Source organism: Motacilla alba, chromosome 3 (genome assembly GCF_015832195.1).
Source record: "Motacilla alba alba isolate MOTALB_02 chromosome 3, Motacilla_alba_V1.0_pri, whole genome shotgun sequence".
Taxonomy (NCBI): Eukaryota; Metazoa; Chordata; class Aves; order Passeriformes; family Motacillidae; genus Motacilla; species Motacilla alba.
In genome coordinates, this window is record NC_052018.1 from 12,344,522 (window position 1) to 12,370,935 (window position 26,414).

At 37.1% G+C, this 26,414-nt stretch overlaps 1 protein-coding gene across 9 annotated transcripts in view; it reads left to right on the forward strand.

The window, feature by feature from the left end:
- CYRIA (CYFIP related Rac1 interactor A) overlaps window positions 1-26,414 on the forward strand; it is a 55,980-nt gene that overhangs the window by 26,928 nt on the left and 2,638 nt on the right. Inside the window, exons 4-13 of one of the 9 annotated variants that reach the window (XM_038131335.1) lie at window positions 9,481-9,560; window positions 9,749-9,828; window positions 17,303-17,424; window positions 18,366-18,471; window positions 19,493-19,629; window positions 19,714-19,791; window positions 20,067-20,183; window positions 20,278-20,357; window positions 21,825-21,951; window positions 25,634-25,755. In XM_038131335.1, the coding sequence (XP_037987263.1) occupies window positions 9,756-9,828; window positions 17,303-17,424; window positions 18,366-18,471; window positions 19,493-19,629; window positions 19,714-19,791; window positions 20,067-20,183; window positions 20,278-20,357; window positions 21,825-21,951; window positions 25,634-25,755 (962 nt within the window). In that variant the 5' untranslated portion in view covers window positions 9,481-9,560; window positions 9,749-9,755. Of the gene's footprint in view, window positions 1-6,052; window positions 7,680-9,480; window positions 9,561-9,748; window positions 9,829-17,302; window positions 17,425-18,365; window positions 18,472-19,492; window positions 19,630-19,713; window positions 19,792-20,066; window positions 20,184-20,277; window positions 20,358-21,824; window positions 21,952-25,633; window positions 25,756-26,414 lie in introns of those variants that run through there. The other 8 variants (XM_038131333.1, XM_038131341.1, XM_038131337.1 and 5 more) reach the window with 8 other exon arrangements.

The following is a 26,414-nucleotide window of genomic DNA, read 5'->3' on the forward strand; positions in this document are numbered from 1 at the left end:
TTTTATTGAAATTGAGGTTTTTTATTGAAATTTATACTTTTCAGTAACTCCTGCATACTTACAGGTTAGACTAATGTTTTGAGAAAACTTTTCATTGTTCAATATTCAGTCTCCTCATCCCTTAACTTGACTGTGAGAGCAGTCATTGAAAAATTCCAGAGTTTAGCACCTTTCTAACCTGCCTTATGTTTAATTTATAGTCCAGTATAATAATTAAATATTTTTCCTTGGTCTTTCTGCTTACCAGTCTATCTATCTCTGTGGGATTGATTTGGTTTTATCGTTGAGTGGAATAATTTACATTTGTACTTATGGAATGTCTTCTGGATAGCACCTCTAGTTTATTAAAGTATTTTGAATTACGATACTGTTTTCCAGAATATTTTAATTCCCTTCTATCTTAGTGCATATTTTAAAAGGGTATTTTCTTCTTCTCTGTGTGTCACTAATTAAAAGTATTGAACAAAATCAGATCTATACAACAAATACTGTTTAAAAATACCATCATCTTTTTTTTTTTTTTTGCCAGTAAACTGCTGACAGCTACTTTTTCAGATTTTCAGTCTTCTAGCAAATTTATGGTAGTAAATAACATTTTCTCTTTCCTCATCTCCAGTGCTTTGTCGAAGTTCCCTCTGTATATTTCTTCAATTCTGCCCTATGCTTATGCGTATATTGATTTCTGAGACTCTGTTTTGTCTCTCTCGTCCATCAGAATAACCTGTTGTGTATTTTCTTTTCTGCTAAGTTTCCTGCACTCCTTTATCCCTTAAATCAACTTTTCAAGAGACCTGTCCTTCCAGGTACCCGAGAGTATTAAAACTGCTTTTGTGAAATCAGTTCAATTTGCTGTTTCTCCTTGTTTAGTTACCTCCTCTATTTTTAATTTCTCATGTTTCCGTCCTTATGTTCAGTTAATTCTTCCCATAACTACCATAAAAGTCAATAATAGCCTCTCAAAAGGACGTTTGTTACTCCAGAAGCCTGTCGAGATGCATGGTTAATTAATCCTCCTGAAGCCCCATTCTGTTACTCGTATGCCTCCACACTTCAGCAGAACCTTCTTAAACACTTCCCTGGGTTATGTGGTCTCTCAAGTTGCTGTTTTGGGATGTTACCTATTGTTTCTTTTTTCTCCCTCACCCAGACACACATAGAAATTTTTCTTCTACCTTTTTCTGAAATTTTAAATACATTTTAAAAGTGTACATTAACCTCCAGTTTATTTAAAGTGGGTTTTGATTTTTTTTTAGTAGTGGAACTCTTGTTATTTCCATCAGCAGCCTTGTAATAGCCTTGTAATCGGTCAGCAAGTTTTCTTATTTTTGTAATGAGATATTAAATAGTTAATATATTTAAACTAAAAGCAGCAAATTCCTAAAAAGATCCACATTTCATCCCTAATTCCTCAAATCTTGAGCTATTGGTAACTATTGCCAGCCATAGCTGTTTTAATTCCACTAATGTCACTGTCTTTGAATTAATTGTCCTTTTAGTATTTTAAGATGTTCTTTAACTTCTTTCCCCTTTCCTAGGAAACCATACTTGTAAAGACTGCTCTGATCCATGTCTTATAAATTATTACCCTCCATACCATAAATACAAAATGGCAAAATGCATTCTATCCTACATACTGACATATTCAGAGCAGATCACTAAGAAGTGTGCATTAAGAAATCCAGTCCCTGTAGGATTTATGTTTGACTTACTGAGATTAGATGTGCTGTTTTGGCATTTATGTATTAAAACAAGAAGTAAAATAGAAATAGGAGAAAGCTGGCATGTAAAGACTTACTCCTGTTATCAACTGGCACAAGAAATAACTGGAATATAAAATCACTTTGAGGAAAGTTTTTACCATAGTTATTCAGAGAACTAGAATATGATGGTTTTCGTCTTGTCTTTCAGACACTTGCATTGGATTTTCTGTGTATATAATAAAAATACTCTGTGTGGCATACTCAGAAGACTGAATGATCAGCAGTCATTTATAGGTGAAAAGGACCAGGAACTTTTTTTTTTTCTGTTTCTGAATTTTCACCTAAAAGTCCTGTTTCTGATTCTAATTCTTACCTGATCTAGCAAAGATTTTTCATTCATTATATTCACAAATATTGAAACCACATATCTTCTAAAATGTTCAAATCTTTAGATTTCCAAAACTGAATGGGTGGTTCTAAGATGGCCTATTTCTTTCCCCACTATGAATTTGGTGGGAGATGATGAGGACAAGAAAACTTTTAAGAGGAAGATTGTAGTGTGGCTCTCTTACAAGATTTTGGAGGAACTAAGTAAAACTCCACTTGGAACAAAATATAGTGATTTTATTTTGAAGGAAGAAATACTCAAACTATCCAAATCTGTCTTGTGCCTTCTAAAGGTGTCTCCCTGCTGTGAAAATTGAAAGAGGCTCCGTTTGTTGTGTACAGAGGAATTGAGTACACTGGTTTGTGTAAAGCATCTGTGCAGGCAATGCCATGTTCAAACTAGGTTACTCTAGTTACTCTGTGCTCAGGCAGAAGGATGAAAGTGCAGCAGTACTTTCTTAAATTCAAATATAATTTTACTCTAATTGCTTAATTGGATTCCATTCTATGTTTTTGTTGGTGTTTTTTTGTTTGTCTGGTTTGTGTTTTGTTTTGTTTTTTATTATGACATATGAATCAAAATCCAGATACTTTGGATGCCTGGTTTTCATTCTTTCATGATGGCTGCTCTGACATTATAGACTGAAAATATACAGGAGTTCTGTTCAAAGTAAATTCAGGTGTGAGAGTTGGCATATAGAAAAATCCCCCTGCTGAATAAGTTTTAAGTTCATCTAAGGTAATTTTTTCTTTTTTTTACTTTTAATTTTAGAGAAACCACAAGCCAAGCTCTGTAATCCTTGAGGCTACAGGTATTAATGCTGGCCAACTCTTCAAACATTTTGTGATAACTGAAAAACATATTTGTCATTACAACCCATTTATTAAATCCCTTTGACTTGCATCACTTTTTTGTAGGTTTTAATTGTGGCATGCAATTTGAGTATCAGTTAACAGCAAAAACTCTTGCCTAGAAGTGTTCCTTAACTAGGAATTTTAATAAAATGGTTGTTCAAGGAGGGAATGATTCTTTTATCTTGAGTTACTTTCACCTTGAGCAACTTTATTCTCTTATTCTACTTTTCACTTCCTTATAGCTGTTTTCTGGCTTTGAGTTTTGTTGGGGTTTCTTTTTGTCTGTTTATACTTCACCTGCCTAAGGAATGTGTGGCACTGATTTTTCTTTGCTTGTGTATAGGTTGCCACTTGGTGCTCTTTATGTATGTTATTTATATTATGAAAACCTTATAAATCCATTGTTTAGAGGCCAGCATTGGGGATAATTTCTTTTTTCTGGAAAATGAATATGGCTTGCTTTCTGAAAAGAGTTTGGTTATGCTTTTGTCTTATCTATGCCTTTCTAGACAATACAGTACATACTTCATTATCAAATATCTTTGGAGGTTTTGTGCAATTATCACCTCAATACAAATGTATGCTATTTTACTTTTTTCTTAGTATAACTACACCTTTTTTAACTTATTTTTAGAATAAAGCCCTTAGAGAAGTAATACCATTTTTGAAAACTAACAGTATTTGCACAACTGAGACTATTAAATATTAAATATGAGGTGTTATATTTTTGTTCATCAATGCAACTGCTGTTTATAAGGTTTAAACACTTAGCAGGAAAACAGCTGAAGATAGTAATAACACCATATCCATGCAAATATTCTCAATGATAAGAAAATTGAAGACATTATTAAAAAGAAACCTACTGTGGAATTTGATGGGAAGAAGTAATAGAAACATAGAATCATTTAGGTTGGAAAAGATCTCTTGAGTTCATTGAGTCCAGATGTTGATCTGATCCTGCCAAATCCACCATGTCCCTAAGCATGACATGTATACGTCTTTTAAATACCTCTGGAGATGCTGACTCACCCACTTCCCCATGCAGCTTGTGCCAGTGCTTGACTGCCCTCTCAGAAAATAAATTTTTCCTAATATCCAATCTAAACCTCCCTGGTGCAACTTGAGGCCATTTCCTCTTGCCTTATTGCTCGTTACCACTGTGCTGGTCCTGCTGGCCACTCTGGGCCCACCCTGGCTCATGTTCAGCTGCTGTTGACCACCACCCCAGGTCGTTTTCCTCTTGGTCACTTTCCAGCTACTGTTCCCCACCCTGTAGCACTGCAGGGGTTGTTGTGATCCAAGGGCAGGACCCAGCACTTGGCCTTGTTGAACCTCACACCATTGGCCTCAGCATCAATCCAGACTGTCCAGATCCCTGTGCAGAGCCTTCCTGCCCTCCAGCAGGTCAGCACTCCTGCCCAGCTTGGTATTGTCTGTGGACTGACTGAGAATGCAGTCAATCACAGAATCATTGAGTTTGGAAAAGAGCTCCAAGATTATCGAGTCCAACCTCTGATTGAACATCATCATGCCAGCTAGAGCCAAGTGCCACGTCCAGCTGTTTCCTGAACACTTTTGGAGTGGTGACTCCACTGCCTCCCTGGCCAGGCTGTTCCCTGTGTTTAACCACTCTTTCCATGAAGAAATCCTTCCTGGTATCCAACCTGAGCCTCCAGTGATGCAGCTCGAGGCCATGTCCTCTCATCCTAACGCCTGTTGCCTGGGAGAAGAGACCAAACCCCACCTGGCTCCAGCCTCTCTTCAGGTGGTTGTTCAGAGTGTTAAGGTCTCCCCTGAGCCTCCTTTTCTCCAGGCTAAAGACCCCCAGCTCCCTCAGCTACTCCTCAGCAGACTTGTGCCCCAGATCCTTCCCCAGCTCCATGGCCTTTCTCTGGACACGCTCTAGCACCTCAATGCCGTTCTTGTAGTGAGGGGCTCAGAACTGGGCACAGCACTTGAGGTGTTGCCTGACGACTACAAATCCCCTTGCCCAGATCCAGTGTAAATATAGTAACTGGGACTGGCCCCAGTACCGAGCCCTGGGGAATACCACTGGTGTCCAGCCACCATTTGGATCTAGCTCCATTTACCACCATGGTTTTTTACTCTGTGTACCTGTCCAGGCCATGAGAAGCCAGTTTTATGAAGATAATTTTTTCCATCTTGCACTTCTGCTGTTTCCTTACAAGCACTTCAACTGTATGAGTGAAGTGATTCACAGTGATTTGGAATCATGCTTTTGATCTGACAGATCTTGAGTTTGTTCAAATGCTAGTATATTTTTGAAGCCATGATTAATTACTCATGCAGTAAGGTCGGTTCCAGTACTTTAATGATGCTGATGTGCTTAGTACATTTCCCTCAGACTGTGGACTGGATGCCTCCTGTCTCTACCTACTTAGGTGTGCCACTAGAAGTTACCATTCTGAATCATCCATTGCCACTCCTGAGCTTGGGAGCTTCTCTCCAGAAACTCCCAGTGGAGCTGCTCATGAAAACATGCACGAGCCCTGCTTTCGTTAGGATGATCGAGCCCTGCTTTCGTTAGGATGATCTAAATGAGGTTAAGCAGTAGGTATTTGCTGATCCAACTCATTCTGACAAAAGCCTTTCAGACCATGTTTAAGTGAGCAGACAGATTTAGGAAGTATTATCTGGCAAAGGAGCACTGATGGGCTGCAAAGGCCTTGAGCTGGTGAATGTGTCCTTTTTTACTAACACAGAGTTTTAAAGCTTTGTCTCTCTATTACGTCTTCAGTGTGCTGCAGTGCTGCTGATGGTGTTGAATGGGTACTGATTAAATTAGTCCTGTAAGAGAAGAAATAGCAATTTGTATAGTACTGTAGCTGTTACATCAAAGTGGTGCAAAACTTCACACTTGAGAATTGTGTAGTTGCTTAAAACAGTGTGTAAACCAAAATTTTAAAGATGTGTTGAATAACATGATATTCAGTGTTCAGTTAGTAATACCCATTTTGGGAACACTTACTATATTTTCAAAAGTGGATTTAAGTATACAATAAATATTCAGTATAAATATATATTCAGTATATATTCAATATATATTCAGTATACAATAAATATTTCAGTATATTTTTTAGTATATGCATGTAAAACCCATGGCAGATTTGTAGGATTGAATTTGATTTTTTTGGGGGGATAGTATTTTATATATCACAATTCAGAAATAAACTGATTGCTTTAGTGGGGTAGAAGGAATTTATTTTCCCATACAAGGTAATACCTCTACAATGTTGAAACTAAATCAGTGGAATTTTAGGAACACAGTTATTTGTTGGAAAGCCAGCCTGTGATATTTTGTTCAAAGCTCAAGTTTTAAAACCTGCTACTGGATAATGGTAAATAAAATGCAAAATGCTAAATGTAACTTCCTGTTCATTGCTGGGTTATGGTTTATTTATGTCTGTGTGCTACTAATTAGATGTTGAGCATCAAAAATTAAGCAATGGGCTTAAAATTGTCAACAACAGCTTAAAAACTATTTTCTATATGCTTACTAATATCTTACGGTAAGCTCTTTAATGGTTGGAAAACAATAGGGAAAAATGCCAACATCATTGCCAACATGTCATAATTTTTAAAGCATAGTTACAAGTTGCAATTTTAAGGGATTTAAACACTAAAGAGAAGCTGCTAGCATTTAGTGGTGCAGCATCAGCAATATTTTTATATATTCATTGAGTCTCAGTTCAGCATTTAATCTGATTTTACAGTAAGTAAAAATAAAATGCTTTCTGGTCTAATGAAATAGAGTTTTATGCGCCTACGTTAAACCTTCATGATTTGCTTCTGTATATCAGCTGTTATTTGCATTTCTCTTGCAATCACAGTATATATATATATATATATAGAACTGCTCAAAATGTGTGCCGTTAGTTGCTTTGAAATCTCATTAAAATTATCCTGGAGGTGACTTTCAGTTCCTGAGGTTTGGAATATGTTATTAGAGTTATTGAGGAAAGACAGTTTGAAAGAGCCAAGTACTGGGAAGCAGCAGGCTATGCTGAATAAAATAATTCAGTTAAAGGCAAAGATTTGCATTTATTAGCACTTCCTTTAAGTTTGGCCTTTTAATTTGAAACTGAAATTTAGTGCTGAATGATGAATTACACTTGAAAGTGAAATTTGATGGAACCAGATCTTGCTTTTAGTTTTCTTTTTTAGGAAACCATAAAGAAATTATATAAAAATAATTAAAACATGATTAGCAGCTGCCTGAACCATATTTTTCTGGATGTTGATGTTGAATATGACTAATTTTGGGGTTGGTATACTTTGAAAATGGGTGGTGTCCAACCAGAGCCTCCAATATCATTGGAAAATGCCACCTGCATGAACATGGACGTGTGTAAGTTTGTGGTAGGCTTCTGTTTCATACTCATGACCTGAATAGCTGGATCAGTTTCTACACAGGGATTGAAAGAGAGGGAATAAAGTGAAAAACAATCTAGGAAATGTAACAAAAGTTCTGGAAAAACACTCAGAAATCTCCCAAGCCGAGATGTGCTGTACTTGTTTAAGAAGGATCAGAAGCAGAACTTGGGCACATGACCCCAAGTGACTCAATGCAAACAAGGGAGCGTATCCTCAGGTTTTTGGCACAAAGGGTTCCTCGCTGTTCGAAGCATGCTATCAGCTAAACCAGTTCTGGATGCAGTGCAAGCTTTGGCAGCAGAAGAAATGCTTGGGTACTCTCTGAAGATTGAAGGCGATGAGGTAAGTTATGGCTTAAAAAGAGTTGAAAGTGAAGAATCCAAGCTGAGTCAGTCATGTCGATTGTGATAGTATTACATAATATAATTTTTTTTTCAAGGTTACCAAAAGGAAAATAAGTGTGTGTACTTTATCGTATTTCTCCTAGCTGATGCTGATAAAATGTATTATACCAGTGTGATGAAAATATTAAATTATTGAAGATATAAGTTTTAACACTATAAAATCTATTTCGCTCTGTTTGCATGTTTTTCCTCTTTGTAGGCTAATCAGAAAGTCAAACTCAGTATATAAGGTTCTGATCTTGTTCTGCAAGTAAAAGTGTAAATATTTTTCCTGCATGTAATGAATGTGACTTTATGAATAATGGAAAATGTTTCTTTGTGTTTCAATATTGTATATGCAAAATGTTGCTAATTACGAAGGGCTTGACAGTCTGCTCACTGGATTTGTTCTGGAGAGAAAACTTTGAAGAAGTATTTAATGCAAAACAAAGCCATTTATTTAACAAAAGCCTTGCTTACATGAAACTGCATGTTCTGAACAGACAATTGATTAAATTTATATCATTTTATGTTATGACTATGGCTGCTTTGAGCCTCACATTACTTTCCTACGTTTTCCTGATGTAGAAATACATCCTTTATATGCCCATAGAAATTAGGGTTGATGATACTTTTCCTACTGTAATGCTTGTGGGAAAACTTGAAAAAAGCTTTGTCTCCTTATGCGGAGTGTCAGCCATGTACATGCTTAGAATAATTTTTGTGGTCTGATTTCTTAAGTGGGAAAAGAGTTACACTGAATCACAGATGAACATCAGATGTGATCCCCAAGAGCCGTGGTTTAGAGTAATGAGAATATTTCTCTTTGAGGCAAAAATCAGTTTTCAATCTGTGTTTTAAATCTAAAATTACATTTTTCTACATCCCTCCAGGCAGATCTCTTTATCCTGATACGTGCTTTTCATGGTTTAATTTTTCTGTCTTCTGAGAGAAAGTTTAAATTTGACCAAGAAAGCTCTACTTCTACACAGTATTAAAATAACTTACTTTCCTAAAGACTGTACTGGCAAAAAACCTTTTTTCAAATCTCTTTTCTTTTTGTCTTCCATAGAGACTTGCTTTTTTGAGAACTGATTGCTTTTCCTTTTGGAAGTTGTTCATAACTTGAAATGCAAAGAAGTCCAAGATGATAAAAGATAGGAATAAAAGAAAAAATAGGGTTCAAACCTCCCCTTTTTAATCTCTTTCTTTTTTTTTTAAATGCATACATACACTTTTAAAAGCTAAAAAGCTTTTTAGCTGTCCTTTTTGATAGAGTTTTATAGTAATCTTATTATAAATCTTACTGACTAGAAACAACTAGATTTTTTTCCTTATAGTGAGTTATTTTCTTAAAATAACATGGATTTTTGCTGAAGATCTAAAATAAGTGTTAAGATTTCAGTTTTTAATTTGAAATGTTATTAAGTAATCTGGAGTCCAGCAATTTAGAGAATTAACAAATACAGATATAGCTCTGGGTTTATTTCTCTTGCTAAGTGAATAAATTCATAAATATCTGTTTATACACTAGGATGTTATCCTCATGTTTAAATTCCAATTTGTTGAACAGAATTATTTATGTTTATCTGAGGTCTTCCTTTTTCTGCATAAATATCACAGAATTGACCATCAAAATGTTTCTCATGGTCCAGAACTTGCCAAAATGTTGAATTTCTGATGCAGACTGTGTCAAGCTCTTAGATGCAGTATTCTGAGTTTACATGTATAACTGTTTATGATTTTGTTGCATTTACTAGGTTTGCTGGGATGGGTAATCTTCTTAAGGTCCTTACCAGGGAAATTGAAAACTATCCACATTTTTTCCTGGATTTTGAAAGTAAGTTCAAACAATTACAAGACAATGAGAAAATCTTTTGCTTGACTTAGCAGCAAACTGAGGAAAAACTTTTAAAATCTGATTGCTTACAGTGTGTATTTTCCAGCACAACCGATCTGTCCAAGTCCTTGTCTCTAAAATCATTTGTTCACTCAGGACTCCTTTTCTCTTCCTTTTCTATTTTTCAGGAACCAAATGGGAAATCTTTTAAAAGTTCTCACTTGCACAGAGCTTGATCAGGGGCCAAATTTTTTCCTTGACTTTGAAAGTGAGCAAAGCTTCTTGCCTGGCTTGCCTTCTTTGCTTATTATTTCCTGATAAACTGCATGTGCTTATGCATCATAAAGCAATTCAAAAGGGATTTGCAAACAAATCAAATTACATTTCAGTAGAATATTACTTTCTGATATTTATAAAACCATACAAAATTACTTCATTCTGAGCAGAGAAGAGGGCAGAGAGGCAGATATGCAAGTAAAACCCTATCTTGAATTAAATTCAAAACATTTATGAGCCATTGTTAAACTTACGTATGAATAAACTCAACCTCGGCTTTCTTTAACAAATCAGGGTTAAAAAAATTATGATTCTTTCTTGAATGGAAATACACATGGAAATAAAAAGCTGAAAAAAATAAGCAGTGGAGGTAGAACTACTTTTGCTTGGTTCAGCGATGATTTAGCTGGGTTAATAGTTTCTAAAAAGTAGTGAAATGGTCAAAGTGTATGTGCTTGATTGCATCTCTAAATGGCGTGGTTATCAGTTGCAGAACAGTGTTTCCCCTGCATCTACTTCTAGACACTGTCACCAAATCCTTTAATACATGAATTGTATTTTATTTGAAACACTAACAGTGTGTGACTTTTTCTCTCTTAATACCTCTGTTCTAAAAAAAAAAAAAAAAAAAGCCAACCAAAAAGTTTTGAGAAAATCTAGTGTTTTTAAAATTCTTTCCTTTTGTAGCATGGTTTAAAAGAGCATTTCAGATGATTAGACACATATTTTGTCATCTTTAAATAGTTTTGTTCTTTAATAATTTATTCCTGAATTATTTTCTGGAAGAAGTAACTGACATGTTATGAGTGTGTATGTCTGTATACATTCAGAAGCACTGCTTCAAAAAGTCATTTAAATACATATTTAAATCTGATGAAATTGTTCAAACACGCATTCTTAGATGAGAGCTAGAATGTATGACTGGAACTCTGCACACATTTTAATATTCTCATCTAGAGCTTAATTACCTCATTATGAAAAATTAGTTTTAAAATATGGAAAAAAGATAAATTGGCTAGTTTGGGTTTAGGAGGAGCCATGTATCTATCCCTTCTTCTCTGTCTATATAGTTTGGAAACTTTGCTGTCATCCCAGGATGTCAAACCTCTATCTAAACCACCACTTAATTTTTTTCTACCTAACTTTTGAGGGCCTTGGCAGTGCTCTGTGGCTTTGCCAAGCTATTGTGAAAGATTTCAGCTGCTCTGAGCTTACAAGTTTAATCAGCCCCATTGTGTCCTTGTTGACAAGAAATTGTTCCTGACCCAGGCTGCAGGCTTGGCAGGAAACAGGTGCTCTGGCAGTGGGGAGCCTTGGTAGAGGTGGTGGTGAGAGGGGAAAATACCGAATTTGTTGCCTTGGCAGTGAAGGTTGTTTTTTTTTCCAAAAGCACGTGGCCAAGAACTGAATGAAGTACCCTCTCCCACAGGAGGTGCCAGTGGTTAGGGCACACTAGTTAGGCACACCTACCTGGAGAGGAACAAAACTATCATCTCCAAATTTCAGAGAATTTCATGCTTGTAAGTGAAAGTTTAAAAGTTTTTCTCACTAAATACAGTGCCAGAGGTTTTTAGTGGCACAAAATCTGTATTGGCTCAAAGGGATGTGACTAGAAAAAGGGCTGTGGTTTTGTGCTTTGGCCTCCTGTAACTGGCTATTACACAGTGGAATAGGACATTCTGAGTGTGTGGACATGGGTCAGAGTCTGGTGTGGGCTTGCTGGACGTGTGGCCTCAGCTGTCACTTTGAGCTCATGGGTGAGTGTGGTCACTGCAGTTAGCCATTTCAAAGGATGACGGGTGTGCTGAGCTGATGTGTTTTCTGTATTCATTATTTGCCTCAGCATCTTGCTTTTTAGTTTCTGTGGGCTTTTTCATTAGCTGGCTAAAAAAATAAAAAGAAAAAAAGAAAAATAAATGTTTTACATGCAGGTGTCCACATTATCAGTTGCAATTCTTTTTGACACCTAACGTTATTCTTCAATCCAAACTGGAAATCAAGTTTTGTAACTCCATGGTCATACTTGAAAAAACTTGAATCCAGCATTAATTTCAGTTAATGCTGTATAGCAAAAGCAGTTCTGTTTGCTCCCCAGTATTCATTTTAGAGTTGGGCAGTTATGCTGGGTTTGTGTGGAGAATAGCATTCTCAATGCAGGTGGAAAGACCTTTTCTTTAAAGGGGTAATGCAGACTTAATGCATTCAGCCAAATTACTCTTTTTTAAGGTCTACTGAAAGGTTTAAATAGAGAAAAATAGTTTCATCCTTATTAGAAGGTGCACCATTTTGCTGTTTTACACTTGGATCTTGATAGGAGTATTTTAATCAAGCTGCTACCTCTTGGTTTGATTATATGTCATTTACTTTACCTTAATTCTTTCTTAGTGCTCAGCTTGAAAATAACGTTAGGAAAAGTGAGTACCTGGCAAGTCTTGAGAGTGGCAAGTCTTGAGAGTCTGTGGCTTTCAGGATTTCACATCAAATTCTCTTGAAATGGATTTGTCAGTTTTGTCAGTTCAAGAACTGTTTTGTACTTTAAATGTTGACCTTATTTAAATTAGTTGCAGATAAATTAATTCTGGGTATTTGAGCTCTTTTTGTATCATCTTAAAATTGCTCTTTTTTGCAGAAAATCTATTGTCAAATAACTGCTGCCTTTTTCAGGCAAAGTAAACAAATAATTCTACATGAATACTTGGAAATAATTTGAAAGTTGAGGCAACAATTTAACTTGAATCTAAAAGACTAAAGCTTATAGATTATTTGAAGTTATTTGACGATGTCCTTAAGTGACACCTACAGTCCCATCCTCTTTTTATAACTTTTTATAAAATACTTTTTATAAGATGTTTCTAACCTTAATGTGAGCAGGTTCTTTTTTTTTTTTTTTACTGTTAGCTAGGTGGATTTCACTTGAGCCAAGTGAAATCTGTCTCATCCACTCCAAGAATCTTATTTTCTAGGATTCCCCCACTTCCCCAGAAAGAGTAATGAAATCTTCAGTTATTATTCATGTACAATTAAAAGGGTCTATTATTAGAATGTGTCTGGCAGCAGAGCAACTACCCACTTTTCACATAATAGGCTATTAATTAATACTCTTGTTGCACAGGCAGCAAGGCTGAGGATATAATCTGAGTCCAGCCTGTGGGAGGTTGCACTCAATTCCCGAGCTGTGGAGTGCCCTGAGGCAGAAACTGCAGCTCAGTCAGAGAGGTGTGGGGTGTCCGTCCCCCATCCACCACAGAGCTGAAGCTGGGCACTGATCTCCCTGGCACAGCACCCTGCCTGGAGCCAGTGTTAACAATTTTGTGAGCTTCACTTTATTCTAGCTAGTTTAGAAAGAATGAAATTTAAAAATCCTGTGTAGCCTGTTAGGGTGGGGTACTGCTTCTGTCCAATACTGGAGATTCATTAATGTATGTAGCCTCTAAAGTGCATTACTTGCTGTAATTATAATGCCTTTGCTCATTTCTGAGCTTTTTTTTTTACTTTTGTTCCAGATTGACATGGAAAAAAAAATGACTGTCATGGTGACAAATCTGAAATAGGACTTCAGCATTATGCAGTTAAATATGTATACTGCTCTCTAACTTGCTGGCTGAGGAATTATTTGCCATGCAGTGGGCATGACAAGAAAAGCTGAAAGCAGAACCCGTGAAAGCTCTTGTTTAACTCACTTTCTTTGCTATGCTCTGGAGGCCAGAAGAGCATGGTATTTTTAGGACAAATATGATTCTACATTCACTGAAATGGAAGAACTAACCAGCTTCAGTGGGAATCTTCTTAACCACCTAAGGGTTTTCAGCTTTTGTTCTGCATTTCAGATTCAGAAAGGGTGTGTGAGTTGGAAGTGCTTCTTGTAGTCCTGTTGTTAGTACTCTTCATAGTACTGTTCTTTCTTCATTTAAATTGATTACTGAGGTGTTTTTGTACTTAATTTGGTATTGGTAAAGGCATCATATGCTTTCTATATTTAGTCTTATCCTATGAATATTAATGTTTTACCTATCTAGAAGTTTCTGTGTTTGTTTCTAATGCACATTTGGTGAAGGATGAGGTAGATACCTTACTCTGGTAGAAGGGTTTTCTGAAACAAATGGCAGGTATTTTGCTAAGAAAATAATGATGACTGCAATTTCATACCCCACCGTTCACCTGAAATTCTTAATGCATCCACAAATGAACTGTAGTGGGTCCAGATTTCCTCTTGTTCTTTTTGAAGTCTGAAGTTCCATCCAAAACATGGCATAAGCCATGTGTAAATGTGAAGGAGGGCATGTGCTCATTGGAATGGATGAATTACCACGTCCTGGTTATTTCTGATGGAGCCAGTGGAAGTGTATTTCTTTCCAGAAAATTTTCAAATTTTGCTGGTAGAATCTGTATATGAGAGATTCAAGCCTCATCTGACTCTTGCATTAATTTGATACAGGATTCATATAGTTGTTTGGTTTAGGGTTCACATTAGAAACTTTTGTCCAAAGGGAGGTAAAAGGGTTTTCTATTTTGTCTTATTAAAGACAGAATGCTCTGATTGCTAATCATGAGCATTCTAAAAACTTAGCCTTGAAATGCAGTGAGTCTGGCCATTATGGTAACTTGTTACTGAGGGGGCTTGCATTCACCATGGGTTGGCCAGTGGAAGTGGTTTCATTTATAAATGGGCTTGGGTTTCTGAAGCTCGTGCTGGTTCTCTGGCAGTGTGGGGATAAGAGGTAAGCACGGCCAGCCAGCGATTCCACACCATGGTTCAGGACTGGCGCTGTTTAACTCAGAGCAGAGAAAGAAGCTTTGGTTTCGTTGAAATAGCAAGCCAGTTCTAAAAGTCAAAATCTGTCACGAAGAAGTCTCAATTCCTTTTAGTTGTTGCTGCTATTATTATTGTTGTTGACAGTAAGATTAAATTGTTTTCAAAGTGATCCATTTCAGTTATTTTAGCTGACCATTTTTGGCAGGATGTTCTTGTAAAATCCCTTTTGAAAAATGGCCATGGTCTTATCAGAACATCTGTTTGCATAACTTCTATTTCATAAATAAATGCATGTTTTTTTTTAAAAAAAAGAAGCCTGAATCATCCTCCCTACCTTTCTTTTTAAGCTAAACACTCCCAACATAAATATAAACTGCTTCTGCAAGTGCAAGCTAAGCCTGCTGCTCTGGAGCCTTTGCAGCCCTCTTCCTCTCCCTTCCCTTCCTCTCCCTCTTCCATACACCTACCTGCCTCTTGCTCCTACTCTATCTCCAGGTGCTGGGATACTACAGAAAGCTCAATGAGTTTCAAATATTCCTCCTTCCACCAACTTCCAAAAGATGAATTGGGAACTTCTGAAAAAAACTTACAATAAAGGAAGTTACTAAAGGCCTTTTTGAAGTCCCAGAGTGCTGGGCAGTGTATAACATTTGCATCCCCCTTAAGCACTAGTACTTTTAAAGCAGATAAATTGTAAAAATTAACACAGAAGTACCTTGTTAACCAACAAGGTTAAACAAGATGCTTCAGGTTACCTGCACATGTAAATTTTACATTAATGAACTGCACTAACAAGTTATTTATTCTCTTTTGTGTTAGTATTCACTGAAATGTTATTTTCATTATCTTAACTAATAAAATATAGATACTGATTTTTATGTGACTCCCACCTTCCCCTGCTCTGTTGTTGTATGGTATGTAACTGTTTCTCAGGATCACTGCTTTCCTTGTTAAAGTCAGAAGAGTTTTTTGTTTTGCTTATCACAAGATGGCAAACCCCTTACGGTGTGTACCTGAGATTTCTTGCAGCTTGAGGAAAGAACCGGTCTGGAACACTGTAAATTTAAAGTGACTGATGGGTCAGTTCAACAGCCATGTCCTAAATAGGATTTTCCTGTGGGGAGTTTTTCCCTTCAGTGCTCCTTTCCCTCACTTTTTGAAGGATAGTGGAATTTTTTAGTTACATGACATATTTTGGCTATAAAACCCAGCTAAGTAAGCCCAGCTTATATTCATTTTCACTTTTTAAATAAGAGAGAGGAAAACTTCCAGAACAAAAGGAAAGTCCAATCAGTATTATGTGCTCAGTCTCATGGAACTCATGGTGCCATAGGAATATGGGAGGAGTTTTAAGTATGAGTTGCTTTGAAGCTACAGACATGTAAATCTCATTTACATTTGTGTCCTGTTTGTACAAGGTCCATAGGTAACTTCATACGTTTAAACAAATTATCCTAACCTGAAACATCATGGAGAGAATGCCTGTTTTGCATATACTCCAGTGTGAACCAGTTCATTTGTTTCTAATGGGGACTGGGTAGTTTAATCCCATACTGATACATGGGTAGAAAACTCAGGCAGGTTCCTTAAGGAGAGTGAGGCAACTAAATGGAATAAGTGTTTTTAATATTTCTTGTCTATTAATGTAGAGATGAATACAATAGCTTATCCTAGTTGGTGAGTTTTGAACTGAATTTACCTCACTGCTTTTAATTCAAATAATCTTTAAGTTCTAAGATTCAACTTCAAGGTAATTTTTTCTTTCATAAAAATTAACATTCTATCTTTATAAGCTAATACAAATCTAAGGGAAGAAATAGTTGTGTCTCTGTAGAATCTCATTGTTCCTTCACATATAGACTGCAATCGCATATGTAGGTCATCCAGTCTTTGGTCAGTGCCTGTCATCTTTATGCTTTAAAGCAAAAGAAGACAGAAGATCTCTACCTTGTCTCATGTGTCAGTGTTCTGGGGATAACATCACTCCCTGGTGTCACACTGCTGTGTAAATCCCATCGGAGGAGATTTGAATAGGAAAATTGATCTACTTTCAAATGTCATTTCTCTCAACAGTAAAGGTCTACAGGTCACTCACACCCTGAAAACTGATAACTAGCAGAGCTATATTTATTTTAGTGGCAGGAATGATCCCTGACATACATAAGAAAAAAAATTATTTTTAACAGTACTGTATCTTATTTTTAACAGTAAATTATTTTTAACAGTACTGTTTTACAAAAGGAGAAATAAATTACCCTGGTTGAGGAAGCCTGGAGGAAAGTCAAAGTGGAGCAATATCCCACTGCTCCATCCATTGAAAGGCCTGATTTTATCCCCAAGCTGCAAGAAAAGTGAGCAATTCTTTGTAATTGAGCCATGGAGCTCATGAAAGAGAGGGACTGATGCATTATCCTATTTTCTAATAACATTGCTTTATGATACTGCTGCTCTTTAAAATGCTGCATTATGAGAAGAGGCATTATGAGCCAGAGCATACAAAAACTGTACTGTTCTTCCTTCCTTGCTATAAAAAGCAGAAGCTTGGATGTTAGCAGAATGGCTGTATAATTGTATATTTGGAAAAAAAACTACATCAGAATGGAGTTACACATACTCAAGCTGCATATGGTATTGTTAAGTAGAATTGTGTAATCTTGCCATTTGTACTGCAGCTTCCTTTTGACTTTGTGCATTTTGCTTTTCTCTTTCTTAGATGCACAGCCCACGGATGGAGAAAGGGAGGTCTGGAACCAGATCAGTGCAGTTTTACAGGACTCAGAAAGCATGCTTGCAGACCTTCAGGCTTACAAAGGAGCTGGACAAGAAATTAGAGATGTATGTTTGTTAATGACAGTTCTTTGGAAGCAAAATCAGGCAAAACTCAATGTGTTCCTTGCTTCTGGTGTCTATCGAAGTACATTCAATGAACTCAAGTGAAAATCTCCTCAAAATGCATTTATAAGATAACGTAACAGATCACACATAATGTTCAGTATAAAGCTCTAGCTTGAAATAATTAAATGATGGCTGTTGGAACTTCTTTCGGGTTTTTTGTTAGTAATTAGTTACTGTTTTTCACTTTAAGAAGCACCATTTCATATACCTTGTTTCATGTACCTCATGGCAGAAGTCAAATTTGAGGACATGGAAGAAGTAATACTCAGGTGTCAGAAATACATGATACAAATAGTTGTTCTATTCTGTAAGTGGAATAATGAACCTCAGTAAATTATAACTTCACATCCACTTTAGAGGCATCTTATTCTCTGAAACTGGTCCTGAAGTACTTCTGAACTGTAACTCAGAATTTTTCTCAGGTGACCAAAACTTTTCCTGCATCAGATTTGTTGATACTCTTACCAACAAATAATGTTGAGGGGTTATCAACAAATGTGAGGGGTTGGTTGCTTAAAAACCACAACATGTTGAAGCTTTCAAAAGCATTAAAACCTGAAAAAAGGCTACTTTTGCAACCAGTGGGTACACAAAAGATTTTACCTGATGCTTTTACAATAGTTTTGCTCCCAAAAGAATATGCTAGAACATATTTCTATGTATCAATGGCTCAGTGTAATGAATGATTTTAAAACACTATGTTACAGGGGGAGAAGGAAGGTGAAAAAGGTGATGGTATTTTTTTGAATCCTATGCAATGTAATTTCTCAGAATTCTTCTGTGTTTTACAATACTTTTTAAAATAATGTAGGAAAATTCCAAGCCACTTCTTGCTTGTTATTTATTTATCACAGGTCTTTACAGTAATATTTTCATTTCAGGCAATACAAAATCCCAATGATATCCAGCTGCAAGAAAAAGCATGGAATTCAGTCTGTCCCCTGGTTGTAAGGCTAAAGCGCTTTTATGAGTTTTCACTCAGATTAGGTGAGCCCTGTTTTAGTACATCTGTTTTATAGCTTTTTTATATATAACGAAAGAGGAAGTTTTGTCTTTCCACCAACTTTTTTTAAAGACTTTTAGAATTAATATTATCTCTGTCTGATATCATCAGATATTTAACTGCAATTGCATTTACTAAGGTGTCTCTTTAATCTTAATTTCATATTTCATTAGTTTTCTATATTACCTAAATAGCCTACAAGCAAAAAACATGATAAAACTACACCGCTTTTCTCGATTTCCTGCCACGTTTCTGCACTTCTCTGGTCCATGTTGGACTAATGCAATTTATTTTTCGTAATTTAGATCCCCTGGAGCTTTAAAAGGAATGTAAGCCAGTCATATTTTGAGACTTTTTAAAAGCAGGGATAATGGGGAAAGTGTATCAGTAAACTCTCTCACAGGGTGAAAATCCAAAGTTGGACGTGTTGTACACTGACTCTGTCATCCCAATAAACAAGAAGGTGAATAATTACTCTTTGAATTAGAACTCTGGAATAAAAATATATGTATGTAGTGAGAGGTCTCCTAGTGCAAGAGGTTTCTTCTACAACATCCTCTAACTATGTCTTTCACTTTTTGAGTTATGCTAGTAATTACAGGCACAGAAACTGATTTATATTGCTATCAGTGCCTGAGAGTACACTTTTAGTAACAGAGATGCCAGAATAATCTCTATACTGAGCTGATGGCTAATTGAGGAGGATGAAAGCATTGAATATCTGAATGCAAGAAAAATGCCTCCTCTAGACTTTTTGATAAGGATCCCAGATAAAGGGTGACAAAAATGGAAAATAATTCAATGATACAAAATGGAGAGAAAATGGCAGAGCCTGAAGAGGCAGGTGTCTTTAATTAATGCTTCTCACTTCAGAATAGTAAGAAAAAACATGTTTAGGGCTCAGCGTGTTTGGAGGGTTTCTTTCCTTCAAATGCAGTATTTTTAGATATGTAGTTAAAACTTTGTGTGGACTGACTACAATTTGTGCTTCTGATTTTTATTCAGAGAAAGCCCTGCAGAGTTTACTGGAATCTTTGACATGCCCTCCCTACACTCCAACTCAACACCTGGAACGGGAACAGGCTCTAGCAAAAGAGTTTGCAGAAATCTTACATTTTACTCTTCGTTTTGATGAACTTAAGGTTAATAATATCTTTCAATACATGTTGATTGTTGCTGTGTATTTTGAACCAAAACTGATTATTTCCTTTTTCTCTTCCTGGAAGATGAGAAACCCAGCAATTCAGAATGACTTCAGTTATTACAGGCGGACAATAAGTCGCAACAGAATAAACAACATGCATGTAAGTAAATAAACTCTGATGTGCTGAATGCAGTGAGGTATTTATTTATCAGGATGCATTTATGCCATTTTTGGTAAAGGTTTTGTTTTTGATTCAGTAGCTGTCATGTTCTTTCCTTCACACTGAGAGTTAATCAGCAGTCCGGATGAAGTGATTAGAGAGGACTGTTCAAGTAACAATCTGCTTTCTGACATGAACACATACTGCATCTTTTTCTTGCTGCTGGCAAGATTTTAAAGAGCTTTACTGACTATTTTTTCTCCTGTTTTCATCAGCTAGACATTGAGAATGAAGTGAACAACGAAATGGCCAATAGGATGTCCCTGTTCTATGCAGAGGCCACACCAATGCTGAAAACCCTCAGTAATGCAACGACACATTTTGTATCAGAAGTATGTAAAGGGGGAGAAGGGTCTAACACAGACATTCTTGATTTTAATTTTACAAGGTAGTTTACTGAACACTGCCTTTTTCTTTCCCTTCCAGAACAAAACATTACCAATTGAAAATACAACGGACTGTCTAAGCACTATGGCTAGTGTATGTAAAGTCATGTTGGAAACACCGTAAGTTTTATCTTAAATCTTGGGGGGTTTGTATTATAGAACTTATATTTTGATTAGCCACCTGGGATAACACATTTTTTTCCAAGTGAATTCCTGTATCTTTGCCTTAAGTTGTTATTTCTTTTGTATAAAAAGCATGACCTGGTGTTAGAAAGCCTTGCCTCCTGTTCTTACCAGTCAGTGTTGAGTTCTGCTGGGGAGAGCTTACATGGTCAGCCTGCATTTCTGAAAAGGTTAAAATACAAGTGCAATAATCTTATGAAATCGCAGGCTTCAATGTCTGTGTCTTGTCTAACTGGGGCAGAAGGCCTCCTGCTTGCCCATGCTCCTCAATTAGCACACAGAGGGCAAGATTTTGGCTCTTCCAGGCAGTACTTTAGCAAACACACAGGGGCTATTCCAAGGATCATTTAAGTAGATATTTTTTTGGATGCATCCATCTTATTCTAGGTACGAAAAAAACCAGCTGTATGAATTTCCATTCATATAAACATATTCAGCTATACAATTGTGTTCATATCTGCTAGTGTAGACAGTAATAGCCGGTGGGGTTCTATATTTTGCTATGCATTTAGTGGAGTATATTTTAGGTTAGATGTCTCTTCGACTGGAAAACATGTATAAGATAGAGTCAAGGTAGTCTTTCTGCCTATGAGTCATTTGTTCATGGAGCCATGTAAAAGGTAGAACTCCTGAGGTTTGTGTTTGTTCATGAAAATTCTGGAGAAGTGTCTGTAGTGGTGGGACTCATCTCGCAATCCTGAGACATCATAGAAGTGGTAATTGAAAAGTAGCCTTACGAGTCAGCTCTTTTTTTGGCAAAAGCAGAGAAAAAAGTTGTGAGTCATCTAGAAGATTATCTGATATTTAATTCTAATTGTGGGATAATCAAGCATTTTCACATCAAAATTTCTGTCACCTTCAAGTCTGTTCAAGTTACAATGCTGTGGAAGAATAAAAGTGGAAGTTATTGTAGACTGAGAGGTACTACAATACACAGAGAGAGAGAGAGAGAGCACAATGACTATTACAATCCACCTTGGTGAAGCCCTGAACTTCCCAGCTGCTGAACTTGGATCCCACTGAACTATACCAAAGTAGGAATTTAGGCAAAAACAGTGGCTTTCCTTTGAGGTCCCTGAATGTGGTGTTTCTGAGATTAAACTGAAGTGTTTCAGATCAGTCCCCATCATATTTCATTAAGTTTTCTATTAAGCCATCATCACATACATTTTGAGGCTCTCAGCTGTGCATGGGTATGATGAGAGGTTTACATCTATCTACTCTCTAACCATTCTTGTAAATTGGCACAGGCTTACAGAATTCACTGATATTTAAAGTCTTACTAATGTGCATCTGCAACCTTAAAATATACTTTTGGTTCAGATTTCATGCACTCCCAGTCTAGTTTTTAAAATTGTCTAGTAAAAGGTCTGTAATCTTTATTTCTTTTGTTCTGTCTTCCAGAGAGTACAGAAGTAGATTCACCAGTGAAGAGACCCTTATGTTCTGCATGCGAGTAATGGTGGGAGTTATTATCCTGTATGATCACGTTCATCCTGTGGGAGCTTTCTCAAAGACATCAAAGATTGATGTAAGAGAAGCCTTTCTTTAATACTCTGTAGGTTTGAGAGTACTAGTCTGCAGTTCTTTTTCAGCACAAGCTTATGGCTTGGTAGAAATAACTTTAATTACTTTTGAATGACAATTTAGAATTTGTCTTCACCTGTGCTCTTTGATACATCAGTTTCTTTGAAAATAAAATAAGGACCAGCCTTTTTCCTTTTTATTTTCTTCCAGACACAGATAATAATTTTTCTTAGTTACATCTGCTTTTTTGCCAACTGTATAGTTAGGCTAAAATAATTTTATATCATACCTAGCCTGGAATATGTTCTGTGCTCATAGTTTTTTTTTAAATCATGTAATATATCGATGCCAAAATGCTCGTCTTTGGCAGTAGTTCTCTTGTAAATAAGTAGATATTCAGTGTTGTCTCTGCTTTGCCTGAGATCTGAAGTAGCAGAACTGAAATGTTACTGTTGTAATGTTGATAATGACCCTTCAGTTTTATCTTTCACATGGCCAGTCACAGAGAAATCAATCTTATTTTTCCATTTGAGAAACTGCAAGCACATGAAAAGAGTACTCTTGTCTTTTCTACATGTTTTTACAAACCTAAATCTCACACACCACTTCTTTCAGCAGAAATAAGCTGTTAATAATGAAAAAGATGCCAAGTCTTTCGCTTTGCAAGAGAGACTTCTTCAAAAGAAAAGACAAAAACCATATATTATTGCTCTCTATGACACTGGGTCTTCCTTAGCATTTTGCATCTGCAGATACCAGAATTTTGCCACGTCTCCTCTTTGATTCTCTTCTCTTTGGGGAAGATATATTCTGAAATCTTTCCCTCTTTGATTCTCTACAGAGGGAAAGATTTGTCACAGAGGTGAATAGATTTGCTCAAGGTCATGAAACAGATAGAGCCTGAGACCTGAATGCAGATTTCTTGAATGCTGGTTCAGTCTCTTGCCTACAGAGGCAACACAAATGAAATTCTGATAGAACCAAATGTACATTGTGGGTACTTTGTTTCTCACATCTATCCTAAAGCCCTGTCATCTTACAGGACAGTTAGGTAGGTGTAAATGTGAGGCAGGAGATGTACAACTCAGTTTAAAAAAAAGTACATTGTCCCAAATCTTGATGTGTGTAATTAGCTCCATGATTTTTTTGTAATTCAAAAAGTCTCTTAATGTTTCAGATGATGAGTTTGTTTTACTGTGGTAAACAAATTATTTTCTCCAATTCAAGCCATTCAAGCCACTTCAGCCATTCAAGCCATTTCAAGAGAATTTCAGGGACAGTGGAGTATGTTACCCTTTCCTTTTCAAGACTGGAGGCTGTATCTTAAGCTATTAATGACAGTCTCCTAGCTTAGACATCTGTCTGTCTTTGAAAGACAGGTGTCTGCCAAGGAAGGAGAGAACCTCCCTTGGAATGGAAAATATGACCCCCTCCTACTGAATTGTTATGACTTTGAAATTAAGCGCAAGACAAAGGTACAGGAAAAGGAATAACAGTTCTTTACTGGTATGTACAGTGTCTAACAAGGCAAACAAACAACAACAATGGCAGCAAAAACAAACAAAAGAAAAAACCCCAGAAAACCCAATGAACAGTGTGTTCCTGCTCCCCAAGCACTGTCCCCTCCGGTGCAGTTCCGGGCACAGCCGGCAGGGGCGCTGCTGGCTCCCGGCGGGCAGGGCGGGTGCGTTGATTCCCCCGCGGCTGCAGGGGGCGCTGTGGCGCGGGCTCGGGGAGCAGGCGGCAATGGCGGGATGGGAAAAAGGCGTTCTGTACAAAGCCCCAGGGGCCGCCGATCCCACTGCCCCAGCGGGCTCCTCGGGACCAGCAAGCTGGAATGGCAGAAAGGAGCAAAAGCCCCAGGGTGGTGGAGGAGTTGTGTCAGAAATTCTGCAGCTGTAGCTGGAACCGCGGGCCGTCCCGACAGGCAGGGGGTGCAGGGCTACGTTGCACCAGAGAAACCGGAGCCATGGAAGAGGAACACAGGGGCTGGGCAGCCGCAGCCTGGCTCTGAGCAGGGCAGGGGAAAGGCGGGCTTGGGACCCTGGGGTTTGCGCTGAGGCATCCCAGCAGATGGCGAAGGGTCCTTTGTTTTCCTGAGAGGGGTGTTTGTAAGGTCCCAGTGCAGCAGCCGCTCTTAGGAGCAGAGCTCCGCTCCCGGTAGAAGAAAGGCAGCAGGAAATGGAGCCTTGCAATGGTGATGAATTCTCCCCTCAGCGACTGCCTTTTTCCCAACCCAATTCTCTGCTTTTCCCAGAGAAACCCCCAGGTAAAAAGAGAGAGTAGCCAGCTGCTCTCCTCCCCTGAGCTGTGGCAACTTCTTTTGTCTCTTTTGAGTATCCGGTCGTTATTGTCTCCTAGCAACACATATGGGAGAAAAATTCCCTGAGAGAAAGAAACAGAAGGAAGAGTCCTAAACACCAACATTATCCTACTTGTCTTAGGTATTCTGATTCTAAGAGAAATGAAAAATAATTGTTTGAATTTTTATCCCCTTTGACTTGGTCTGGTCTGATCAGATCTGCTGGGACATGTAAACCTGTAGTGAGTGATGTGCTCTTCTAATTGAAGAGCTTGAGCTTCTCTAATTTAGGAAAAATAACTGTGTCACTTCAAAACACATGGTGCTAGCCTGAGAATCTCATGTGATCTGTTATTTGCAAAGCTAGTTACACTTTTCAGGTAGAAATGAGCCAGCTGAGCAGTGAGCAGTGTTTGTTGGGCTGCTCCCTGTCGGGGATGCTGAGCTACATTTTCTGACTAATTTTTGCTGGCACATAATGGGACCTTGACTTAAATTAAGTGTTTCATCATCTGCTTCCTTAATAAGGCAGAGATGCTCTTCAGCTGCAAAGAAATTTCTACATGTAGATTTAGCACTCCAGTGTGACTTGGAAAATTAAAGGATTCAAGTCTTGACTCAGCTGTGTCTTTATCTGTCATTTTGAATAAGCTGAAATTAATCTAGGCTAATTTCTGAATAGCTAGATTTGATGTCTTCATAGCAGTGGGAAGAAAAAAGTACTACTGGGGAAGATATATTCTGAAAAGGTTAGAAGAATTCCTTGTTTCTCTCTATTGACTAGCTAGGGAGTCTGAACAATGGGTCAAATGAGTTCTACTCCTGCTTTCTCTGCTTCATTTCCCCTTTTGTGAATTTGGACAGTGTTTCAGCCTGTTTTTTACAGTCCTCATAAAGATGTTCATTCAGTGTGGTGTTAAAATCAGCACCACGGATTTCTTAGATTAAATTTTTAACCACTAGTTATGAAACAAATAATAAGTTGTCACTGGTTAGTTTTACAACTAAAAACTGAATACTGAAAATTACTTCCTTGTATGCAAATATAAAAATAAAACTTAAAGTTGAAACATCTCTTCTTAGAGTTGTTAACAGCAATGACACAGATCTCCCAAAATCTCTTTTTTTTCAGCTTGTATCAGATGGTTTTGATTTTTGTAATTTTTACTTGGAATTGAAGAAGCAGTCTGCAAGTTAAAATATAGACACTTGATACATAATTTACTCTCTACAAACACTTCTAAAGTAGATGTTTTCTCCAAAGTTTTTAACCTTGAGATAATTTTAGTAAGTTGCAATGCTTTGTTGTGTCATGTAAAGCAGTATTAGCACTCAGTAAGAAAAGAAACCTGCCTGTATATAGTGAATTTTTCCTTGTTTTCAGCTAGTGCAATTCATATATTATTGTTCAATAGTGGCATGCTTCTGTTCCCAGATGAAGGGATGCATAAAAGTTTTAAAGGAACAACCACCTGACTCTGTGGAAGGACTTCTGAATGCTCTCAGGTATGTGTGATTCAGCCTTTGAAAATTCCTCCTTTTTTTATCCCAATCTCTTTATATTCAAGATTTTTCACTTTAGAACATTGATTTAATAAGATTGTCCTCTCAGGTTTCCTCTTCATCACCTGGGTTTTTTTAATACTAATTTCTTCCCATTTTCTTTCATTTGAATAAACAATAAATGTTAATATTTAAACAGTATATCCTAGCTAAGATTTGCTATATAAAATACCCCAGAATCTAGAACATTTTAGAAATGAAGTGTCAGATTTCTATATTTCAAACCCTAAGTACTTCCCTTTTCCCTTTCCATCTCAGTAAGACTTTTTTTTTTTTTTCTTTTTTTAATCTTGCCAAATTATTCAGCTTCAAGAAAACAGCATCCTAAATCCCAGTCCTGTTGATGGTGCTGTCTTGGGAAGGAGGACACAGAGGGGTCTGACGCTTCTCTGAAGCTGAGAATGTTGTCAAACCCAAGTTTTTCAGAACTGTTTTGAGTTCTCTAGCTGTTGAATGCTTGGATAGAGGGAGAACTGCACTTCCACGTTTGCTTATCATGTCTTTTTAATTAAAGTTGATGTGGAGTTAAATCTACAGGTATCAAGTGTGTTTCAAGCTTATGTTATAATCAGTCTCCCTATTAGCATAAACAGTGGAGAATG